The 19,095-nt window shown below is 42.2% G+C and overlaps 1 protein-coding gene across 5 annotated transcripts in view; it reads left to right on the forward strand.

Annotated features, from left to right (window-relative positions):
• The window catches only part of LOC122762752 (protein Aster-A-like), a 29,426-nt gene extending 12,221 nt beyond the window's left edge, over positions 1-17,205 (forward strand). For 4 of the 5 annotated variants that reach the window (XM_044017934.1, XM_044017933.1, XM_044017931.1 and 1 more), the window contains 17 exons: positions 780-864; positions 1,235-1,338; positions 1,489-1,584; positions 2,425-2,505; positions 4,089-4,207; positions 4,462-4,777; positions 4,915-5,068; positions 6,805-6,951; positions 7,215-7,336; positions 8,253-8,395; positions 8,812-8,915; positions 9,180-9,386; positions 11,165-11,249; positions 11,955-11,966; positions 12,743-12,850; positions 14,451-14,571; positions 15,728-17,205. In XM_044017934.1, the coding sequence (XP_043873869.1) occupies positions 780-864; positions 1,235-1,338; positions 1,489-1,584; positions 2,425-2,505; positions 4,089-4,207; positions 4,462-4,777; positions 4,915-5,068; positions 6,805-6,951; positions 7,215-7,336; positions 8,253-8,395; positions 8,812-8,915; positions 9,180-9,386; positions 11,165-11,249; positions 11,955-11,966; positions 12,743-12,850; positions 14,451-14,571; positions 15,728-15,829 (2,106 nt within the window). In that variant the 3' untranslated portion in view covers positions 15,830-17,205. The remainder of the gene's footprint in view (positions 1-779; positions 865-1,234; positions 1,339-1,488; positions 1,585-2,424; positions 2,506-4,088; positions 4,208-4,461; positions 4,778-4,914; positions 5,069-6,804; positions 6,952-7,214; positions 7,337-8,252; positions 8,396-8,811; positions 8,916-9,179; positions 9,387-11,164; positions 11,250-11,954; positions 11,967-12,742; positions 12,851-14,450; positions 14,572-15,727) is intronic. The other variant, XM_044017932.1, reaches the window with a different exon arrangement.
• Positions 17,206-19,095: the final 1,890 nt, after the last annotated feature.

Genomic DNA, 19,095 nt, shown 5'->3' on the forward strand with positions numbered 1-19,095 from the left:
GTGTGTGTCGGTGTCTGTGTGTGTGTGTGTGTGTGTGTGTATCTGTGCAGGTGTCTGTGTGTGTGTGTGTGTGTGTGTGTGTGTGTGTCTGTGTGCTGTGTCTGTGGTGTGTGTGTCTGTGTGTGTGTCTGTGTGTGCGTGTGTGTGTGTGTCTGTGTGTGTGTGTGTGTGTGTGTGTGTGTCTGTGTGCGTGTGTCTGTGTGTGTGTGTGTCTGTGTGTGCGGTGTGTGTGTGTGTGTGTGTCTGTCTGTGTGTGTCTGTGTGTCTGTGTGTCTGTGTGTGTGTGTCTGTGTCTGTGTGTGCGCGTGTGTCTGTGTGTGTGTGTCTGTGTGCGGTGTGTGTGTGTGTCTGTGTGTGTGTGTCTGTGTGTGTGTCTGTGTCTGTGTGTGTGTGTCTGTGTGTGTGTGTCTGTGTCTGTGTGTGTGTCTGTGTGCGTGTCTGTGTCTGTGTCTGTGTTTGTGTGTGTCTGTGTGGTGTGTGTGTGTGTGTGTGTCTGTGTGTGCGTGTGTGTTGTCTGTGTGTGCGTGTGTGTGTGTGTGTCTGTGTGTGTGTGTAGTATTGCTAACAATAGCTAGTTTGCATCCATGTTTTTTCCAGCTTCTCTTCTTCTGTCACACCTCGCTTTGGCTTTTAAGTTTTGATGTAAATGAAAGTCAGCATAATATCTACCCATTGCTTGTTGCTATAATAGTTGTGCTGTCCCTCCTCCTCCTCTCCTCCTCTCCTCCTCACCTCCTCTCCTCCTCACCATGTTCTCCGTTGTTTCTCCTCATCCTCAGGTTCTCAGTCCCACATACAAACAGCGGAATGAAGATTTCCGTAAACTCTTTAAGAAACTTCCTGACACAGAGCGACTCATAGTGGGTGAGTCAGCTGCACTTGTGTCACCAAAGACACTCAAGAAGATCAAATCTCTGGAGTTGTTTCAATTATTCTTTAGACCTGGTTCACACTGGATGTGTTTCGGCTGCATTTTCATTTTGGCGTCCACGTTCACCAGTGACAGCGTGTCTCACACTGCACGTGTGAGACATGCTGTCCCACACTGCACGTGTGAGACACGCTGTCCCAGCAGAAATGACAGAGAATTAAACAGCCTCTTATACAGTCATTCTAGTATCTCGGCTGAATCTGAATACATGACAAACATGAATATTATACGTTTTAAACTCAGACCATGTGTTTTTCAGTCGGCTGACCTCTTGTTATCTTGTTTTCTTGCCTTTTTCCCCAGATTACTCTTGTGCTTTGCAGAAGGACATCCTGCTTCAGGGCCGTCTTTATCTGTCAGAGAATTGGCTGTGTTTCTACAGTAACATCTTCCGTTGGGAAACCACTGTATGTCACGCACACACACACACACACACACACAGTCTAACACTGTCTGTCTGTTGACATCTGCAATCTGATAATCAGTCATTTTAGTCTGACTCGGGTCCTTGGTGAGATTATGATACACACAGTGAATCTCTTTCCTTTTCTGTGCAGATCACTATCCTGTTGAGAGATGTGACCTCGATGACGAAGGAGAAGACGGCTAAGCTCATCCCAAATGCCATCCAGATTTGCACTGACAATGAGAAGGTGGGACTCATACACAACTCTGAAGCCTAGTGGAGATGTTTTTCAAGACCTGAGATCACCCTCTATATCCTGTACAGTTTAAAACTGTAGTGTGTAACTTTTAAATAAATGCAAACCAATGTTATATTCAAATGCTCTATAAAACATTCAAATGTAAATATGCCAAGTTTTAGCTCGAGGCTAATTTCCACCTGTAGGCTTAAAAACTTTATCATGTGCATTTTACATCGCGGCACCTGAAATGATCCACTCGATACCTGCTGGTGGCCGTTACTGTCTGACACAAGCATGACCGGATGTTTTGAACATCTACTGAAGTCATTAAATGGGACTTCCATATCTGAGCGTAGAGACCGAGAACTTACAAACCAAGTTTACAAATATCATTTCATTCTGATACGTTTTTGACAGGGATTTATTTTTTTTGACGTCATCAGTGAGTATATAGTTACTAAATGTAATGGGAACATACTTCACAATAAATCCATCACAACTGTAGACAGGAAGTTGACAAATGTACATGAAAAGAAATCCACTCAGATTAAAACCTCGTTGGCAGAGCTAACAATGTTCCATAGTTAATCTTCAAAAAGATCAAATAGTAACAACAAAAATCACCAAAGATTACGCACTGCAGCTTTAAGTTCTCAGCTGCTGCTAATACTGTTCAATGTGTGTTTGCTGGTGAAGCAGTATGAAATGAGCTGACTCAACGTCTCCACTGACTGACAAAGCAAACATCCAGACATTTGTTTAATCCTCTATTTCTCCCATCTCTCTTCCTTCCTTCCTTCCTTCCTTCCCTCCCTCCCTCCCTCCCACTGATATTCCTCCTCTCAGCATTTCCTCACATCTTTTGGAGCAAGGGATCGCAGCTTCATGATGATTTTCCGTCTGTGGCAGAATGCACTGTTGGACAAGGTACAGCCTCCTTTCATGCCGTCCTGGTGGTTAATGCTGTTGACTGTGCCTCATGGCTAGTAGTTAAGAAAAGAACAGAATAGAATAGAGTGTTAATAAGCAGGAGATGACCTCACACAGGCTGAGGAAAACCGTTTGATAAACTGTCATTTAATGATTTTCCTTGATCTGCAACATCCACAGACTGGTTAGCACATGCCTCGGCACAGTTTTACTCACAGTTAGTGCAAACAGAAGTCCAGCATGTTCCTCCGCCGTGTTCGTCTCTCATCCTCATACAAAGTGTGTGATCTTGACACGATGGTTCCTCTCGACGTTAGATTATAAGAGGGATCTCCCGACACGACGCCAATGACTTCTTTCAGCCCTTCATCCTCTGCTGCGTCAAATTATTTGAATGAATCGCCAAAATGAACGCGTTAACATTGACAGCACTAATATATGTTTCCGTGTGTGTTCTTTAATATTTAGATATTTTTTATATTTGTCATTTCCAAATGATTTAATTGTTTGTGACACGTCAAGTTATTGCAGCACAACACAAATACAAATATGAGTGCACGAGGGCAGCGTTGGACGCAGTACCCCATTGTGGTGTAGATGTTGGTGCATCCCTAATGAAACGCTTACACAATGCTCCATGCTCTTGTCAGCTGAGGAGAGGGTCTCGATTGTGTCCTGAGGACAGATTGCGTTCACGCAGCTCAGGAATGTGGTCACATGCCTTCTCAAATCACCACTGAATGTGCGTTCTGTGATCACATCTGAGCACAGATCAGATTCAGACCTGTAAAGCACTCACCACATGTGATTTGAACACACAGGACAGATGTTATTACCTCACAAAGACATTGTCGGCTTGACTCGTACATACTGTTTCACTTCCTCAATCACCAAAGCAACGAAGAGTCATGTAAAGAGTTTGCACAGTTATTTCCTCTTGCTGTACATAAGCCTCTGTCCGATCAGCACATATTCCCTTGATGTTCAGAATCAGAATGAGAATACTTTATTCATCTTTATTAATTTATTATTACACTGTAACAAGAAATCCTGCATTAATCATTTAAACAAACTCCAAACTAAACAAGGCAGTCAGAGATGGCAGACTTCACCACACTCACATAACAAGCCTCTGGCGGCCTCTGGTGGTCATGTTGGCCTGTGCGCAGACAGACAGACAGACAGTCAGACAGACAGAGCCACCAAAAACAACACTCCGTTATATAATAAACTGTACATGTACTACTCAACTGTACATTTACATGTACTACTCAACTGTACATTTGCATGTACTACTCAACTGTACATGTACTACTCAACTGTACATTTACATGTACTACTCAACTGTACATTTGCATGTACTACTCAACTGTACATGTACTACTCAACTGTACATTTACATGTACTACTCAACTGTACATTTGCATGTACTACTCAACTGTACATTTGCATGTACTACTCAACTGTACATGTAGTAGTCAACTGTACATAAATGCAGAAATGACAGATCTGAGGAACTCTATGTATATTTAAAGTCAATGACTTCAAGTTTTACTGTGATCTTCTCTTTATTCTCACAGTCATTGTCCCCTAAAGAGCTGTGGCACATCGTGCACCAGTGTTACGGCACTGAGCTGGGCCTTACCAGTGAAGACGATGACTATGTCTCTCCCATTGCCGAGCACATGAACGGCCTGCTGTGAGTGTTTGTAATGTGTTTACAGCTGTTGTGTGTGCAGTGTGTGACTTTGAGCGCTTTGTGTTGTTGTTGATGTCTTAGGTTTTTATCCTTGTCCTTCAGTTAGCAACTTCCTGTCTATAGTTTTTTTTTTTCATTGGACTGGAATGTTTGTGAACATGGATTCCAGCATTGTTTGTGTCTCATTGATTGATTGATTGATTGATTGATTGATTGATTGATTGTTTGACACTTCCTCTCCCTTGATTCTTCAGGCCATGTGACGAGTCAGTGTTGGTCACAGATCTGCTCGACCTGAGCTCGGTGTCGGTTCCCTCTACAGGCAGCTCTCCCCCTCCGCTGGTGCCCTGTCGTCCCGCCAGCCCTTCCTCTGCCACTAACCTCGGGGGCTCGTCTCCGTTTTCTTCTGCCTCCTGTCTGCCCATAGAGTTGCCTTCTGCGTCTGGACGTAGACTCAGCTCTGACCCACTTGAACCCAGCCCCCCCAGCTCCCAGGGTGTATTACCAACCACCACTGCCCCCAGTGCTTCCGTGTCAGCCTCTGCCCTGGCGTCTGCTGCTGCTTCATTTGTGAGTGTTTCTCCCTGTGTTTGATTACTTCATGTACTTGGACCAGCATTGTCCCACATGGACTGTCTGTCAGGAGCAGTGTCTGCCCACATGAAGCCTCTTTCATCTCAAGCTGTCTCTCTCTCTCTCTGCATCAGTATATAGAAGAGGGCGGCGACAGCCTGTCTGAGTCAGCCAATCAAATGCTTCCACCGCCAACCGCTCGGCTGGGAAACCTGTCCTCACTGGACGTTACCAATGACGAGGAACTGCCCACTGACCCCAGCAACTCGTCTGACACGCAAGAAGAGAGTGAGTGTTATTTTGTTGTTTTGTGAAAAACATCATGTTGTTTAAATGCTGTTAAAGTCTGAATGTCATTGTAATGAACTACAACAGTCAGTAAGATTCTAGTGTTCTGTCTGTCCACGGCTCAGTCAGAGACAGTTCCACTGAAGGACACACCGTGTAATCTGTAAACAACCAACTGCTTTGAACCAAGATCGGTGTTATTGCAAGAGAAAGTATTTATTGATGAATGTGTCATTTATTTTCATAATGAATTAATTCTATGTTCGGTCCATGACCTTTTAGAATGTTGCTAACTGTTTCCTAAACTTCAAAATGCTGACTTTCTAAATGATGTAGTTTTTCCACAAACTGCTGCAGCAAAGAGCAAAACAACCATTTAAGAAGCTGAACTGACACTTAACTTAAAAAGATGTTTTATTCACGGAATAATAGGCAGTTAGTAAAGTAACTCCTGCAGCCTCAAGTTAACATGGCAAAGAGTTAACATCAGGGTTTCCACTATCGAAAAGAATCGTAGAAACTGATGTGTGGAACTGTGCCCTCTTACTTTAAAAATGCAGATTTAGCATTGGATGCTAATCATTATACTACGTTACACTACATGCAGTCTTGACAGCAACAATACATCAAACTCTTATTCACAAGGTTTTTGGGTGAATCTCTGCATCCTTTCTGCGTCTGTGAATCCCTGAAGTTTCACAACAAACACTTCAGTCCATGCAGAGAAAGCAGGGTTTCATGTTTGCCTCAGCTCAAGTGCAACATAACTGCTAGGTCCAAGTCGCATGGAATACTCCTCACCAGCTGCTCTGCAGCTCTGCTGCTCTGTAGCTCTGCTGCTCTGCTGCTCTGTAGCTCTGCAGCTCTGCTGCTCTGCTGCTCTGCAGCTCTGCAGCTCTGCTGCTCTGCAGCTCTGCAGCAAGGACGTCTCCACTGCTACAAACCAACACGAGACATTCATAAGCTGCTTAACGTGCTTAACGTCTTCTTGAGGACACTTGACCTGAAGGAAGTGTCATGATGGACGATGGACAGTCTGCACAGGAGACATTGTAATGTTTTTTGTAAAATTATAGTTCGAGCTGGGCGCTGACTGACTGTCTGTCTGTCTGTCTGTCTGTCTGTCTGTCTGACTGTCTGTCTATCAGTGTTTCCAAGAGAACTAGGAAATCTAAAAAAACCTCTTGAAATTGAGGAATGTATTTTTTCTCAACACACACTTGAGTTTCTGTTCTTGTTCAGTTTCCCACGTCTGTGTGCAGTGATATGCAGTTAGAAAGTTCTGTTCTGTTAAACTTCCTTATTTGACTTTTCTCACAGTCCCACCAGTTATCTAGAAATAAACAACACATGGGCAAAGTGGTGCAGAACAATGAAATAATAAAGTTTAAAGAAAGTCTATTCACAGTCATTTCAGTCTCAAGTGCAGAAGGCTTACACATATACACATTTTAAGGTCGGGTTGGGGGAGGGGAAAGTTCTGCCACCATTGTGTCCTCAGAGTTCAACATTCTAACAGCACAGAGAAGAAACAGGTGGTTTCTTGTGAGACGGTAGACTGGCTCATTCTGCAGAAACCATGACAACAAGCTAAACCTCCATAACTCAGATCAACACTTTCACTGCTAAGAGAGCCTCACAATCCCCCCCACCATCAGTGTTGCCTTCATAGGCTTGTTTTCAAAAAACCAACCTGGATGAAGCGTCGTCTCAAATGTGCTCTTGCCGTCCTTAAGGTGAAGTGGAGTCCTTCTGTGCAGACCTGAGTGGACGACTGAACATCAACTGTGTGGTCCGCATGAGTGTGGACAAGCTTCACGACCTGCTGTTCTCTGCTGACACACACTTCATCCAGCACCTTTTCTCTCAGCGCCACTTTACAGGTATGTTGATTAAAACTGACTTAAACATGCACGATACAGTCCTTGTGATTTATTCATCTTTCAGTCATTCGTGGAACAGAATGTGATGACTAACCCACTGTTTTCTGTCAATAATGTTGTGCTATCACATATTTATAGTGTACTGGATGGCATCATTCCTGGAGTGCTAAATTGATATTATTGATATATTATTATTCTGCAGTTTAAATGAAGCCACACGTATGTTCTCACCTTCTCTGTCTCGACTCACGTGTGTCTTTCAGATCTGCTCGTTGGTGAATGGCAGCAGGACAGCAGCAGTGGGAATACCACCCGTGTGCTCAGCTACACCATAGCTCTCAACAACCCCCTTGGCCCCAAGACTGCCCCTGTGGTGGAAACGCAGGTTAGTTCTAGACAACATAGGCCTTTGTGGTTTGGAACTCATGCTCATTTAACGGTAGTTAACTCTACAGAAACACCTCGATGAGTATTATTTGGTATCTGTTGTAATTCTCTTTTCATTGCACACTTGAGCATGTAATGTTTTCTCCTTCTTACTCTGATTACTTTGGTGGAACCTTCTTTCCAGATTTATTTTGCAAGAACTATCAGACCGTTGAATTTTGACATCCATTGTTTTTAGTTTTGTGCTCAGTTATGATTCCAGTGCTAAAACTTACTGGACTAAGAATTTATTTAAGATATAACACAGAATCACAGACACACAGTCACACACACACACACACACATAAAGTAGTGACACAACATATAGTTCATATTAAATAAACTGCTGACATATTATTAGTTTTTGGCTATAACTTCAGGTCCTTCAGTATCAGTGGCTGTTGAGGGTCTTTGAAACAAGGAAGCTCATTTCAGACCCAGTTATTTAAACGTTCATTCTTGTATAAATTCTGACGTCCACTCATAAATCATGGGTTATAAAATCATTTACAGAAGGGGACAAATTTAAAAACTGAATGTAAATAATGGTCAAATAATATACAATTCTGAAAAAAGCAAGCCTATAGATCAGAGATCAGAATTTGAAGTTAAATAAAGGTGTCGAGATATATTTGTGAATGCAGAGCTTTTTTCTTTTTTCATAAAATAAGGTTGATTTAACCATTTAACCTCAGAAAGGCCAAAGTACTCTCAAAAGAACATAAAGGTGGAAGAGGGGTTTATGGTTTATGTTTGTTTCTGTTACAGGTGAGGAAACTTGACGTGTGATACTAATAAAAGTGTGTTAATGGTGGTGTGTCAGAGAGGAAATAAAATGAATAACTCTCCACCTGCACTTCCCTTCACACTTCTAGACGTTGTATAAGAGCAGTGCACGAGGAGAGTGCTATGTAGTGGACTCTGAGGTCATCACCTCAGGTATCCCATACCAGGACTACTTCTACACCGTCCATAGATACTGCCTCACCTCCATCAACAAGCACAAGAGCCGCTTAAGGTAGGTTTATGTTCTCATTGGTCTAAAGCACGTGGATGTGACATGACAGACTTAGACCAAACTCACTGTACTAGAGTCGCTCAGTCCTCCCATGCTGTTTTATCAACAAAAAGTTTTTTGTTTTGCTCACAAACCAAAGGTGTTCAGTTTCCTGTCATAGAGAAACTAGAACCGAGAAAGTAAAAAGGTCAAAGGATCAAGGGATTTGTGAAATTTTGTAAGATATCCCGAGTCTTCTTCTCTTGCTGCAAAGGCAAGAGTGCTGATCACTACACCAACCGTGTGGCCCGAACCCGAGTCTGTATATAGAACGCTTGGGAAATCCTGGTGTAGATGATGGTGTTAATGAGCAGCTGGTAAATACAGCTGTAAACAGCTCTACAATATAATGACGCACAAGTCTTGTTATTCTTCAGAGTTTCCTCTGAAATCTGTTACCGGAAGCAGCCGTGGAGTCTGGTGAAAGCACTGATTGAGAAGAACACCTGGAGCGGTGTTGAAGAGTACTACAGACATATGGGTGAGTCACATGGTGCACCTCGCAGCATATCCCTGAATAAACCAGTCTCACCTACTCGAGCAATGTGTGAGTGAAACTGCAGAAGCGTGACATGGTTGATATCAAAGTCAAAGATTACAAGACGACCATGCTGCAACAACAACAACAACAACAACAACAACAACAACATAATGAAAAGATTAACAGAATCCATACAGTGCATGTGCATACACATACACACGTGTGTGTTTTAATCCCTCCATCTCTTGACTTTGCTTGGTGCAGAGGGAGAGGTGTGTAAGCTGGAGACACTGCTGCAGTCGGACGTTTCAGTGATGACCACCGGTGACGCAGTCAGGGCCGAAGGTGTCAAGACGCCGCCAGGTCTGCGCCGCCGTAAACGCACCTGCTCTCGGCGAGATGGAGCGGGTGTGGCTACAGGAGAGCGAGGGGATAGAGGAGTTGGAGAGGCGAGGGAAAGAAGAGAAACTGGTAAGTCAGGTGATGCTTTGGGTCATGTGACCACCAAGCCAAAAAAGCCTGATCTGTCCTGTAATTTACTGCCATCTACTGATTAGATTACTTTCACAAAATGGCTCCATGGAACTTTCCAAGGCTTGAAATGAAAAAAATCATCAAACGTTTAAATTTAAATGGGATCAGAGGTGACTGAACATGGATATTTCTTTATTATTATTGTTGATTTATTTATCCATCTCATTAGGCCCAGGTCAATGAAAGCCACACACATACATGTATGTGTAGATATATATATATATATACATATATATGTACAGGTGCTGGTCATATAATTAGAATGTCATTAAAAAGTTGATTTATGTCAGTAATTCCATTCAAAAAGTGAAACTTGTATATTATATTCATTCATTGCACACAGACTGATATATTTCAAATGTTTATTTCTTTTAATTTGATGATTATTACTCACAACTAATGAAAATCCCAAATTCTGTATCTCAGAAAATTAGAATATTACTTAAGACCAATACAAAAAAAGGTTTTTTAGAAATGTTGGCCAACTGAAAAGTATGAACATGGAAAGTATGAGCATGTACAGCACTCAACACTTAGTTGGGGCTCCTTTTGCCTGAATTACTGCAGCAATGCGCCGTGGCATGGAGTCGATCAGTCTGTGGCACTGCTCAGGTGTTATGAGAGCCCAGGTTGTTCTGACAGTGGCCTTCAGCTCTTCTGCATTGTTGGGTCTGGCGTATCACATCTTCCTCGTCACAGTACCCCATAGATTTTCTCTGGGGTTAAGGTCAGGCGAGTTTGCTGGCCATTTAAGAACAGGGATACTATGGTCCTTAAACCAGGTACTGGCAGCTTTGGCACTGTGTACAGGTGCCAAGTCCTGTTGGAAAATGAAATCTGCATCTCCATAAAGTTGGTCAGCAGCAGGAAGCATGAAGTGCTCTAAAACTGACCCTGGACCTCAGAAAACACAGTGGACCAACACCAGCAGAGGACATGGTTTGACACAAGGAATGCGACAGCTGAAACCCATGTCTTGCATATGTCTGTGCGTGGTGGTTCTTGAAGCACTGACTCCAGCTGCAGTCCACTCTTTGTGAATTTTTGAATGGGTTTAGTTTCACAATCCTCTCCAGGGTGCGGTTATCCCTGTTGCTTGTACACTTTTTTCTACCACATCTTTTCCTTCCCTTCGCCTCTCTATTAATTTGCTTGGACACAGAGCTCTGTGAACAGCCAGCCTCTTTAGCGATGACCTTTTGTGTCTTGGTGTCAACTGTCAAGTCAGCAGTCTTCCCCATGATTGTGTAGACTACAGAACTACACTGAGAGACCATTTAAAGGCCTTTGCAGGTGTTTTGAGTAAATTATCTGATTAGAGTGAGGCAGGTGTCTTCAATATTGAACCTTTTCACAATATTCAAATTTTCTGAGATACTGAATTTGGGGTTTTCATTAGTTGTCAGTTATAATCATCAAAAGTAAAAGCAATAAACACTTTAAATATATCAGCCTGTGTGGAATGAATGTATACATTATACAAGTTTCACTTTTTGAAAGGAATTACTGACAAAAATCAACTTTTTGATGATATTCTAACTATATGACCAGCACCTGCATATGTATATATATGTATATATGTGTGTGTGTGTATATGTATATGTATATGTATATATATATATATATATATATATATATATATATATATATATATATATATATATATATGTGTGTGTATGTGTGTGAAGCCCTAATCTCTACATTTGTTTTTTTAGGTGGTCAGTATTTGAAGCTGGGGGAGCGTTCACATGGCGGAGGACACAACAGTATTTCCACCATCCTCCTCATTGTCAGCTTTATGTAAGTTCAAATATGTACACTGTGTGCACTCTTTGCGTTCATAAATAGCAGAGGACCCTTTGAATCACTACTCTGTTTGTTCATACCATGTTTCACTGTGCATGGATCATAGCAATCTAAATGCTCTTATTCATTCTGTCATTTTACACATTTCTACACAGAGATTCTCTGATTCTCTCTCTCGTCTTTAAAAAGAAATCATTCAAGTCCACACACAAAAGCATGTGTGTGTTCTGACACGTTTAGTAGCACAGTGCGTCTCTCTTTATGTTCTGTAATATGGTGGATGTAGAAGTTCCTGCCTCATCTAATCACTGGTGTGATTGTATCGTTCTGAAATGGGGTGGCAGCGCTTGGTCGTTCTTTTTTCTTGTTTTTAACATAATGAATCAAAGCACACAAATGAATAGGAAATAAAAAAACAAACAATTACCACTGCAGTGAATGAATTCTGTGTTAAGTCTTAGTGAATCTGATTTTACATCAAAAAGATCTGATGTCATTTTATCATTAAATCGAAGTCCTCAGAATCTAATCAAATCATGAGATGCTTAAAAATTCCCACCCCCTAGTTTTGATATTTGCTTTCTGCTGCCTTCAGTCATCCACACATGCTGGATATCAATCTTCTGCTTACTCACAGCCTCACAATGCGTCTCTTTTTCTCTTATTTTCCCTCCTTTCTGCAATTCTTCTTGTGCACAGGATCGGTATCAGGTTCGTATCAATAAAATAAAAGGTTTTGAATGTTTACGTATGAACTGTAGAGGTCAAATATTACAGGAAAAATCCAAATACTATAATAATAGCTTTTAAAATTACAGTTCACAGATATTAGTGATAGTGAACCTCTGGAGGGGGCAACCCATTCCATGACCAACTTTGAACTGGCAACCCTCCTTCACACTAGATCAGAGGCTGCTCAGATAGAATGTGAAGCAAACATCCTGTGTGCAGGTCGGCAGATGCACTCCAGCATTAAGAGTCATTTTGGGGGGTTTCGTGTGGATGAAGACATTTCCTGAAACAATGCTGCATTAACTGAAAACCTTTTCAATACAACAAAGAAAAAGATTGTTTTGTACCATTTCCGTGTGAATCACGTCTAAACTCCCGTTCATGCACAGTGGATGTGCATGAATCCTTCACTTGGATCCTTCACTTGGATCCTCTGAAGATTCTCTTGCTGTTGTGAATTGTGTCCTGAGGTTTGCTTGGCATCAGTCTGAGACACCTGAACACTGTTTTAAAAACAGGATGATTCGTATTTGTCTTCTTCAAAGAACACTTCTCTTTGTACTTGTAGTTCAGATCAGTGTAAAACGTCCTCATTTAAGAAGAATACATACATGTGGACCCTGACCCTCACACTGAGTGACATATTTATGTTCAGTGGATTTTTCCTGTACAAAAGTGCTGGTCTGTGAATCTTAGTTTTGCTTTAGTGAAGCTTCATTATTTGTTGTGATTTGAAATGTCTCTCTTCCTGTCAGTCTGGTGGTGCTGGTGGCTCTCAACATGCTGCTGTTCTACAAGCTGTACGCTCTGGAAAGAGCGGCTCATACACTGGAGACGTGGCACTCCTATTCTCTTGCTGACAGGTAAACACGCTGCGTTGCTTTCCACTCTGTCATCTTCACCCTCAACCAGTGGGATCATGGTGTTAATTGGTGTTTAGGCTCAGCTTTATGGACTCTTGTGGCATCTGGGCATCAATAATGGCTCTCTGCAAATACAGCCATTATTTCTATAATAATAATAATAATTATAATAATTATTAGCTATAGTGATGGCAGTTAATATTTACTACCATGCAGTTTAAATACGCTGCACATGTGTTCCTCACATGCTGTTGCTTAACCACACAAACTAAAACAAAGCCATTGTGACAGAACCAGACTTTAAACAGCTGTTGAGCAACAACGTAGGGAGAGAATAAGATGATTTATTATTACTCATGAACTGAGTAATAATAAATCATCAGACACATCTGTGTCAGACGTGCACTCGCTCTACCTCACGTGACACCAGCGGTTTGGATTATTATTTAAATTTAACACTCTGTGAGAGTGGGTGGTTGCTTGTGTGTGTGTGGCTCTGTGATGTACCTGCCTCTCACTGTATGTCAACTCCGCCCACCACCATCATGTGGAGGACAAAGCAGTAGACGGTGGATTATAATTATCTGTGTAAATGTATGAAGGAAGCGCTCCTTACTATGGTGAGAAGTACGTATGAATTCACTGTCAGAGCCAGAGAGACTGGTGTCACTGTGCAGACCTGTTATTAATATCTGTCCTGAGTGATGTGGGACCTCGTTTATCAGGATTCACCTGAACAAACCACAGAAAGTGCTCATGCACATAAAAATCACAATCCCTTCATTTCATTATTTGCCACAGTTCCTGCGAGTTACCTATAAATAGTCAGAAAAACAGAAAAACCTAATGTAACCACGACATGCGTCACAACATGTGCCACAACATGCGCCACAACATGCAACATGCAACATGCTCCACAACATGCTCCACAACATGCAACATATGCAACATGCTACAACATGCTCCAACATGCAACATGCTCCACAACATGCAACATGCAACATGCACAACATGCTGCTCCACAACATGCAACATATACAACATGCTCCACAACATGCTCCACAACATGCCACAACATGCTCAACAACATGCAACATGCTCCACAACATGCTCCACAACATGCTCCACAACATGCAACATGCTCCACAACATGCTCCACAACATGCGCCACAACATGCTCCACAACATGCAACATGCTCCACAACATGCTCCACAACATTGTTGCTTGGCTGTGACACACAATGAAGTTATGTTCTGAAATAAGGCGCGAGTAGCCACCACTTAGTGGGTATCTACAGTCACCTGCGTGAATGAGTGAATGAGTTTGACTTTGTTCCAAATTATTATGCAAATGATATTTTTCTCCGATTTTCCTAAATAGTTGATGTAAATAATCGTCTGCATCATTTTCATCAACCGTATAATCTGGATGTTACTGAACAAACCTTTTTCAAAAATAAAAAAACTTGAAATGCACTGTTCCAAATTATTACACACAACAAAAACATTTTATAGGAAACGGTCATTTGTTGAGGTCAATTTACTGAAATCAAAAAGATGAGTGATGATGACCATGACCGTGACCCTACCCTCTCTTCAGTCCACTGCCTCAGACGGCCGGAGAGTGGGCGCAGGTCCTGCAGCTCCAGAGGCAGTTTCACCAGGCTCAGCTCAGTAAGTGGCAGCAGATCCTGCAGTCCACCGTCACACTTCTTGACCAGGCAAGTATCACACACACACACAATGTATGTTGTTAAACTGTGACGGTGACAGGGTGAACGTGTTTGCACGGTCACAGTGTGAATGTGGTGACAGCGTGAACGTGTTTGTAGGGTGACGGTGTGAACGTGATTGTACGATGACAGTGTGAACATGGTGACGGTGTGAACGTGATTTGAACGATTGTGTGACAGTGTGAACACACGGTGTGAACATGTTTGTATGGTGACGGTGTGTGAACATAGTGACAGTGTGAACGTGTTTGTACAGTGACAGTGTTGGTGACAGTGTGAACAACGGTGTAAACGTGACAGTGACAGTGAAGGTTTGTGGTGACGGTGTGACAGTGTGAACGTGTTGTGTGACGGTGTGAACGTGGTGGTGTTTGTAGGGTGACGGTGTGAACGTGGTGACAGTGTGAACATGTTTGTCGGGTGACGGTGTGAACGTGACAGTGTGAACGGTTTGTAGGGTGACGGTGTGAACGGGTGACGTGTGAACATGTTTGTGTGTGTGTTGTGAACGTGTTTGTGTGGCGGTGTGAACGTGTTTGTGTGACGGTGTGACGTGTGACGGTGTGAAGTGGTGACGGTGAACGTGTGTGAACGGTTTGTCGGGTGAGGGTGTGAACGTTTGTGGTGACGGTGTGAACATGTTTGTCGGGTGACGGTGTGAACGTGGTGACAGTGTGAACGTGTTTGTAGGGTGACGGTGTGAACGGTGACAGTGTGAACGTTTGGTGACGTGTGAACATGTTTGTGTGACGGTGGTGACAGTGTGAACATGTTTGTCGGTGACGTGGGTGACGGTGTGTGGGTGACAGTGTGAACATGTGTGACGGTGTGAACGCGGTGACAGTGTGAATGTGTGAACATGTTTGTCGGGTGGTGACAGTGTGAACATGTTTGTGGTGTGTGACAGTGTGAACGGTTTGTCAGGTGACGGTGTGAACGTGGTGACAGTGTGAACACGGTGACGGTGTGAACATGTTTGTCGGGTGACGTGAAGTGACGTGTCGGTGACGGTGTGAACGTGGTGACAAGGTGACGTGAAGGTGACAGTGAACGCAAAGTATGCAATGACAATAAAGGCTACATGTAAGCACTGCATCATGTAATCCAGTATATCTGACCTGACCCAAACATGTTTATCACCCAGATGAAGCAGTCTTTAGAGAAACTCCACCTGGGCATCGTGGTTCCAGAGGTGCACGAGGATCAACCCACCAACACACTCACAGAGCCGGTGTCTGAGGGATGAGCTGTACCTCTGCTGGAGCAACACTGTCTGTGATACTCGACTCCACAAATAAACAAAAAACTCCCCCCCATGTGGGACATGCAGGGGCAGGAACTGATGGCAGCACCCGCCCTGCAGTAATGAGCGTATACAGCTGCAAGTCATCTGTATGTTAACGTGTGGAAACTGTCTCACACCTTCCACTTCCTCCACTCATAAAACTGACCTGCAACATTTCACCGACTCACTGGAACAGGAAGTGTGGGCTCCACTTCCTCTGACGAATGCCTGCTGAAACAAGAAAGGAACATTTCAACACCAGATTTCATTCTACATCTGACACACTCCCACTCCTCCTGTTGCTTTTTGGGTTTTATTTTTGTTTAAGGACCATCACAGTATTTATTATTACAAATGACTGAAGTGCTGTCTGCTCTGTCTGCTCTGAGAAGTCACCTGGTGGCTGCTCTGATTTGCTGTTACAATGAGGACCAAAAATGATTACTGGTCTCAGCAATAATAACAATAGTGATTCTAGTCATTTTTGAATGTCTCAAGGAAAGAATGATGAAAATAATGAAGAAGAAATGTAGTCGTAGAAATGAACAAACCAGGAAATGTTACTTAATGTCAAACATTTCTTTTCTTCCATATAGAACTAAACTATTACAAGTGACTTGTTTCTTTCACTGGATCGCACATTTTAAAACGTAAGGACCAACCAAATATTTGTTGGCCCAATGTAAAGATAAAGGGAATCTGTTTTGCAGTATTATTTCTCTTCTTTCTTTCTTTTTTTATTTCTTTTTCACATTGTGTCTCAGCTCTTTTGTTTGGATCTGTCATTTCTGTCCATTGTTGTTGACTTTTTGGCCTCCAATGAAAAAACCTCCGATGATGTGAAAATCTGCACTCTCATCTTTTTTTCTCCTCTCCACTCTTCTTTATCTCTGTCTGTCTGTCTGTCTGTCTGTCTGTCTCTCTCTCAGTGCATCACGTGGGCCCTGCTGTGCATGGCCATCCACAGATAAGAAAAGGATGTAATATTTATTAAAGAGAGGAGGAGGGAGGATGTACTGTCATGGAGAGAAATGAAAAATGTTATAAAACATGAAACGTGTTCTCACTCATTTTTGACTCACTCTGCAACTTAACATTGAAAAGCTTTTCGTTTAAATGAGGCTACAGTAGTTACCTTTTTACTTTGATCTATAACTGAAAACAGAGGTTTCATTTTCTGTTTTGTTTTTTTACACGACATTACACCCTCTAAACCTAAAAGGATCTTTTAAACTTATTGTATTTGGGAATTGACACACCAGAGAAAGGATCCTTCTGAAGGATGCAGTCAACAGATTGTAAGGATTGCACTTTAGTTTATTAAAACCTTCATGGGTTATTGGACAATAATTCATTTATCACTCCATCAATACAAGGCAAGGCGAGTTTCTTTGTATTGCACCTTTAATTAAACAAGGCAATTCAAAGTGATTTACATAAAACATTAAAAAGCTTAAAAAAGAGACATTTATAAAAATTAAGAATTACTGAAATGCAGCGGCAAACAGAAAAGTCTTCAGCCTTGAGTTAAAACCCCAGCCAGGTACCACATGGTCACATGATCCCCTTTCAAATCAAATCTTTGAGAGATCCAACCCTGATCCCACACACACACTGTGTTTGACCACTCACTAGACACACCCACAGGCAGGCCCACCAGACGTATCAACACCAACGACAAGATTAGAAACTGGAGCCTAACAGTCAGGAAAAAGTCACTCTGTGTTCCAAATACCTGACCTGCAGTTAGACAGCTTTGCAGGGGCCTTTGCAGTTGTCATAATGGACCAGTACATTTGGGAGGACACCAATTATTACACTAAATCGCAGTTATCTATTTATCTGGACACGATTTCCTCAGTGGAAAAAAAATCACACAAAAATGATCGTCAATGCAAAACAAAAAACTATTGAAGAAACTTGACCCAGACGGTTCTATGTGCTTCCTAAAATCCACAAGGGACCTGAGAAGTTGAGTAAACCCCACAAAATCCCTGCAGGCAGACCCATCGTCTCAGACTGTGGCAGCGAGACATACCTTGATTTCTACCTCAATCCTCAATGACAAGACAGTCCAGCTATTTAAAAGACACCTATGACGTTCTAGACCAAATCTAACACTGATATTTCTGAGGGCATTAAAATACAGTAGGCTGCCACGGGGTGAAGTGTGTCACAAGCTCTGGTCCGCTGGCTTAGTTATCGTTGTGCATGAAATGTTACTCTAATTCTTGTGGTAAAGTAAAAGACTATCTGTGCCTGTCACATATTCAAGGACTAAACACCTCAAATGGATCAAGCAGCTGCTTTTTTGTCTCTTACAATGAATCAGGATTCTGTCATTTTCCAATCTTCTGAGGGGATGCACCAAATTCAAGCTGAACTAAAGGGGATGCGATCAAAACGGAGCGAGGCGGCCTGTGCAGGAGCCAGCGGCTCACTCAAGGATGTGGTTGCGGTTTGTGGACCAGGCCTCAGCTGTGTCTGAACCGTATTGCGAGACACTTGATTGGCTGCCTCTCAACCTTGGGCAATGTTTCCACTGGCTTCATCTTATTTATAAATGTGTCCACTTTACCCCTCTACTACTACAATACCTAGTCCACTACCGACCACCTTTCTCTGTCAGACACAGGAACTGTTTTTTTCTGTCCCAAGAACTTAAAAGAAATTGGTAGATGTGCGTTCAAACACAAAACTCTTTACATTGAAATAATTTACCGCCATCCATTAGAACTGTCAATTCATTCCATCTGTTCAAGACCTCACTAATGTCTCACTAATGACCCCATGCTGTCGTTATTAATGGAACTATTTTCTTTTTTTCTTTGCTTTCTTGTTCTCTCCTTTTTTTTCTCTCTCTCGCTTTATGAAACACGATGTATCTTTTATTTTGTTTTGCCCTTGTACTGGGGTAGGGGGCCGATGGGGTATGGTGGGGTGGGGGGGAGGGATCTGGGAGCAGTTGTGAGCACTTTAAGTCTAAGTTTTGTATTGTGTTTATGTGACGGTATAGTACTAATATCTGTATGTCGAAATATTATACTATGACTTTTTTGACTGATTTTGGACGACATACTATACTATAACTTTTTTCTCTAATTTTTGAAGACATACAATACTATGACTTTTTTTTGTCAAATTTTATACTATGACTTTTTTGTCTCATTTTAGATGGCATACCATACTATGAGTTTTTTGAGTGATTTTGGACGACATACTATACT

The sequence above is a fragment of the Solea senegalensis genome, unplaced genomic scaffold (genome assembly GCF_019176455.1).
Source record: "Solea senegalensis isolate Sse05_10M unplaced genomic scaffold, IFAPA_SoseM_1 scf7180000016059, whole genome shotgun sequence".
NCBI lineage: Eukaryota > Metazoa > Chordata > Actinopteri > Pleuronectiformes > Soleidae > Solea > Solea senegalensis.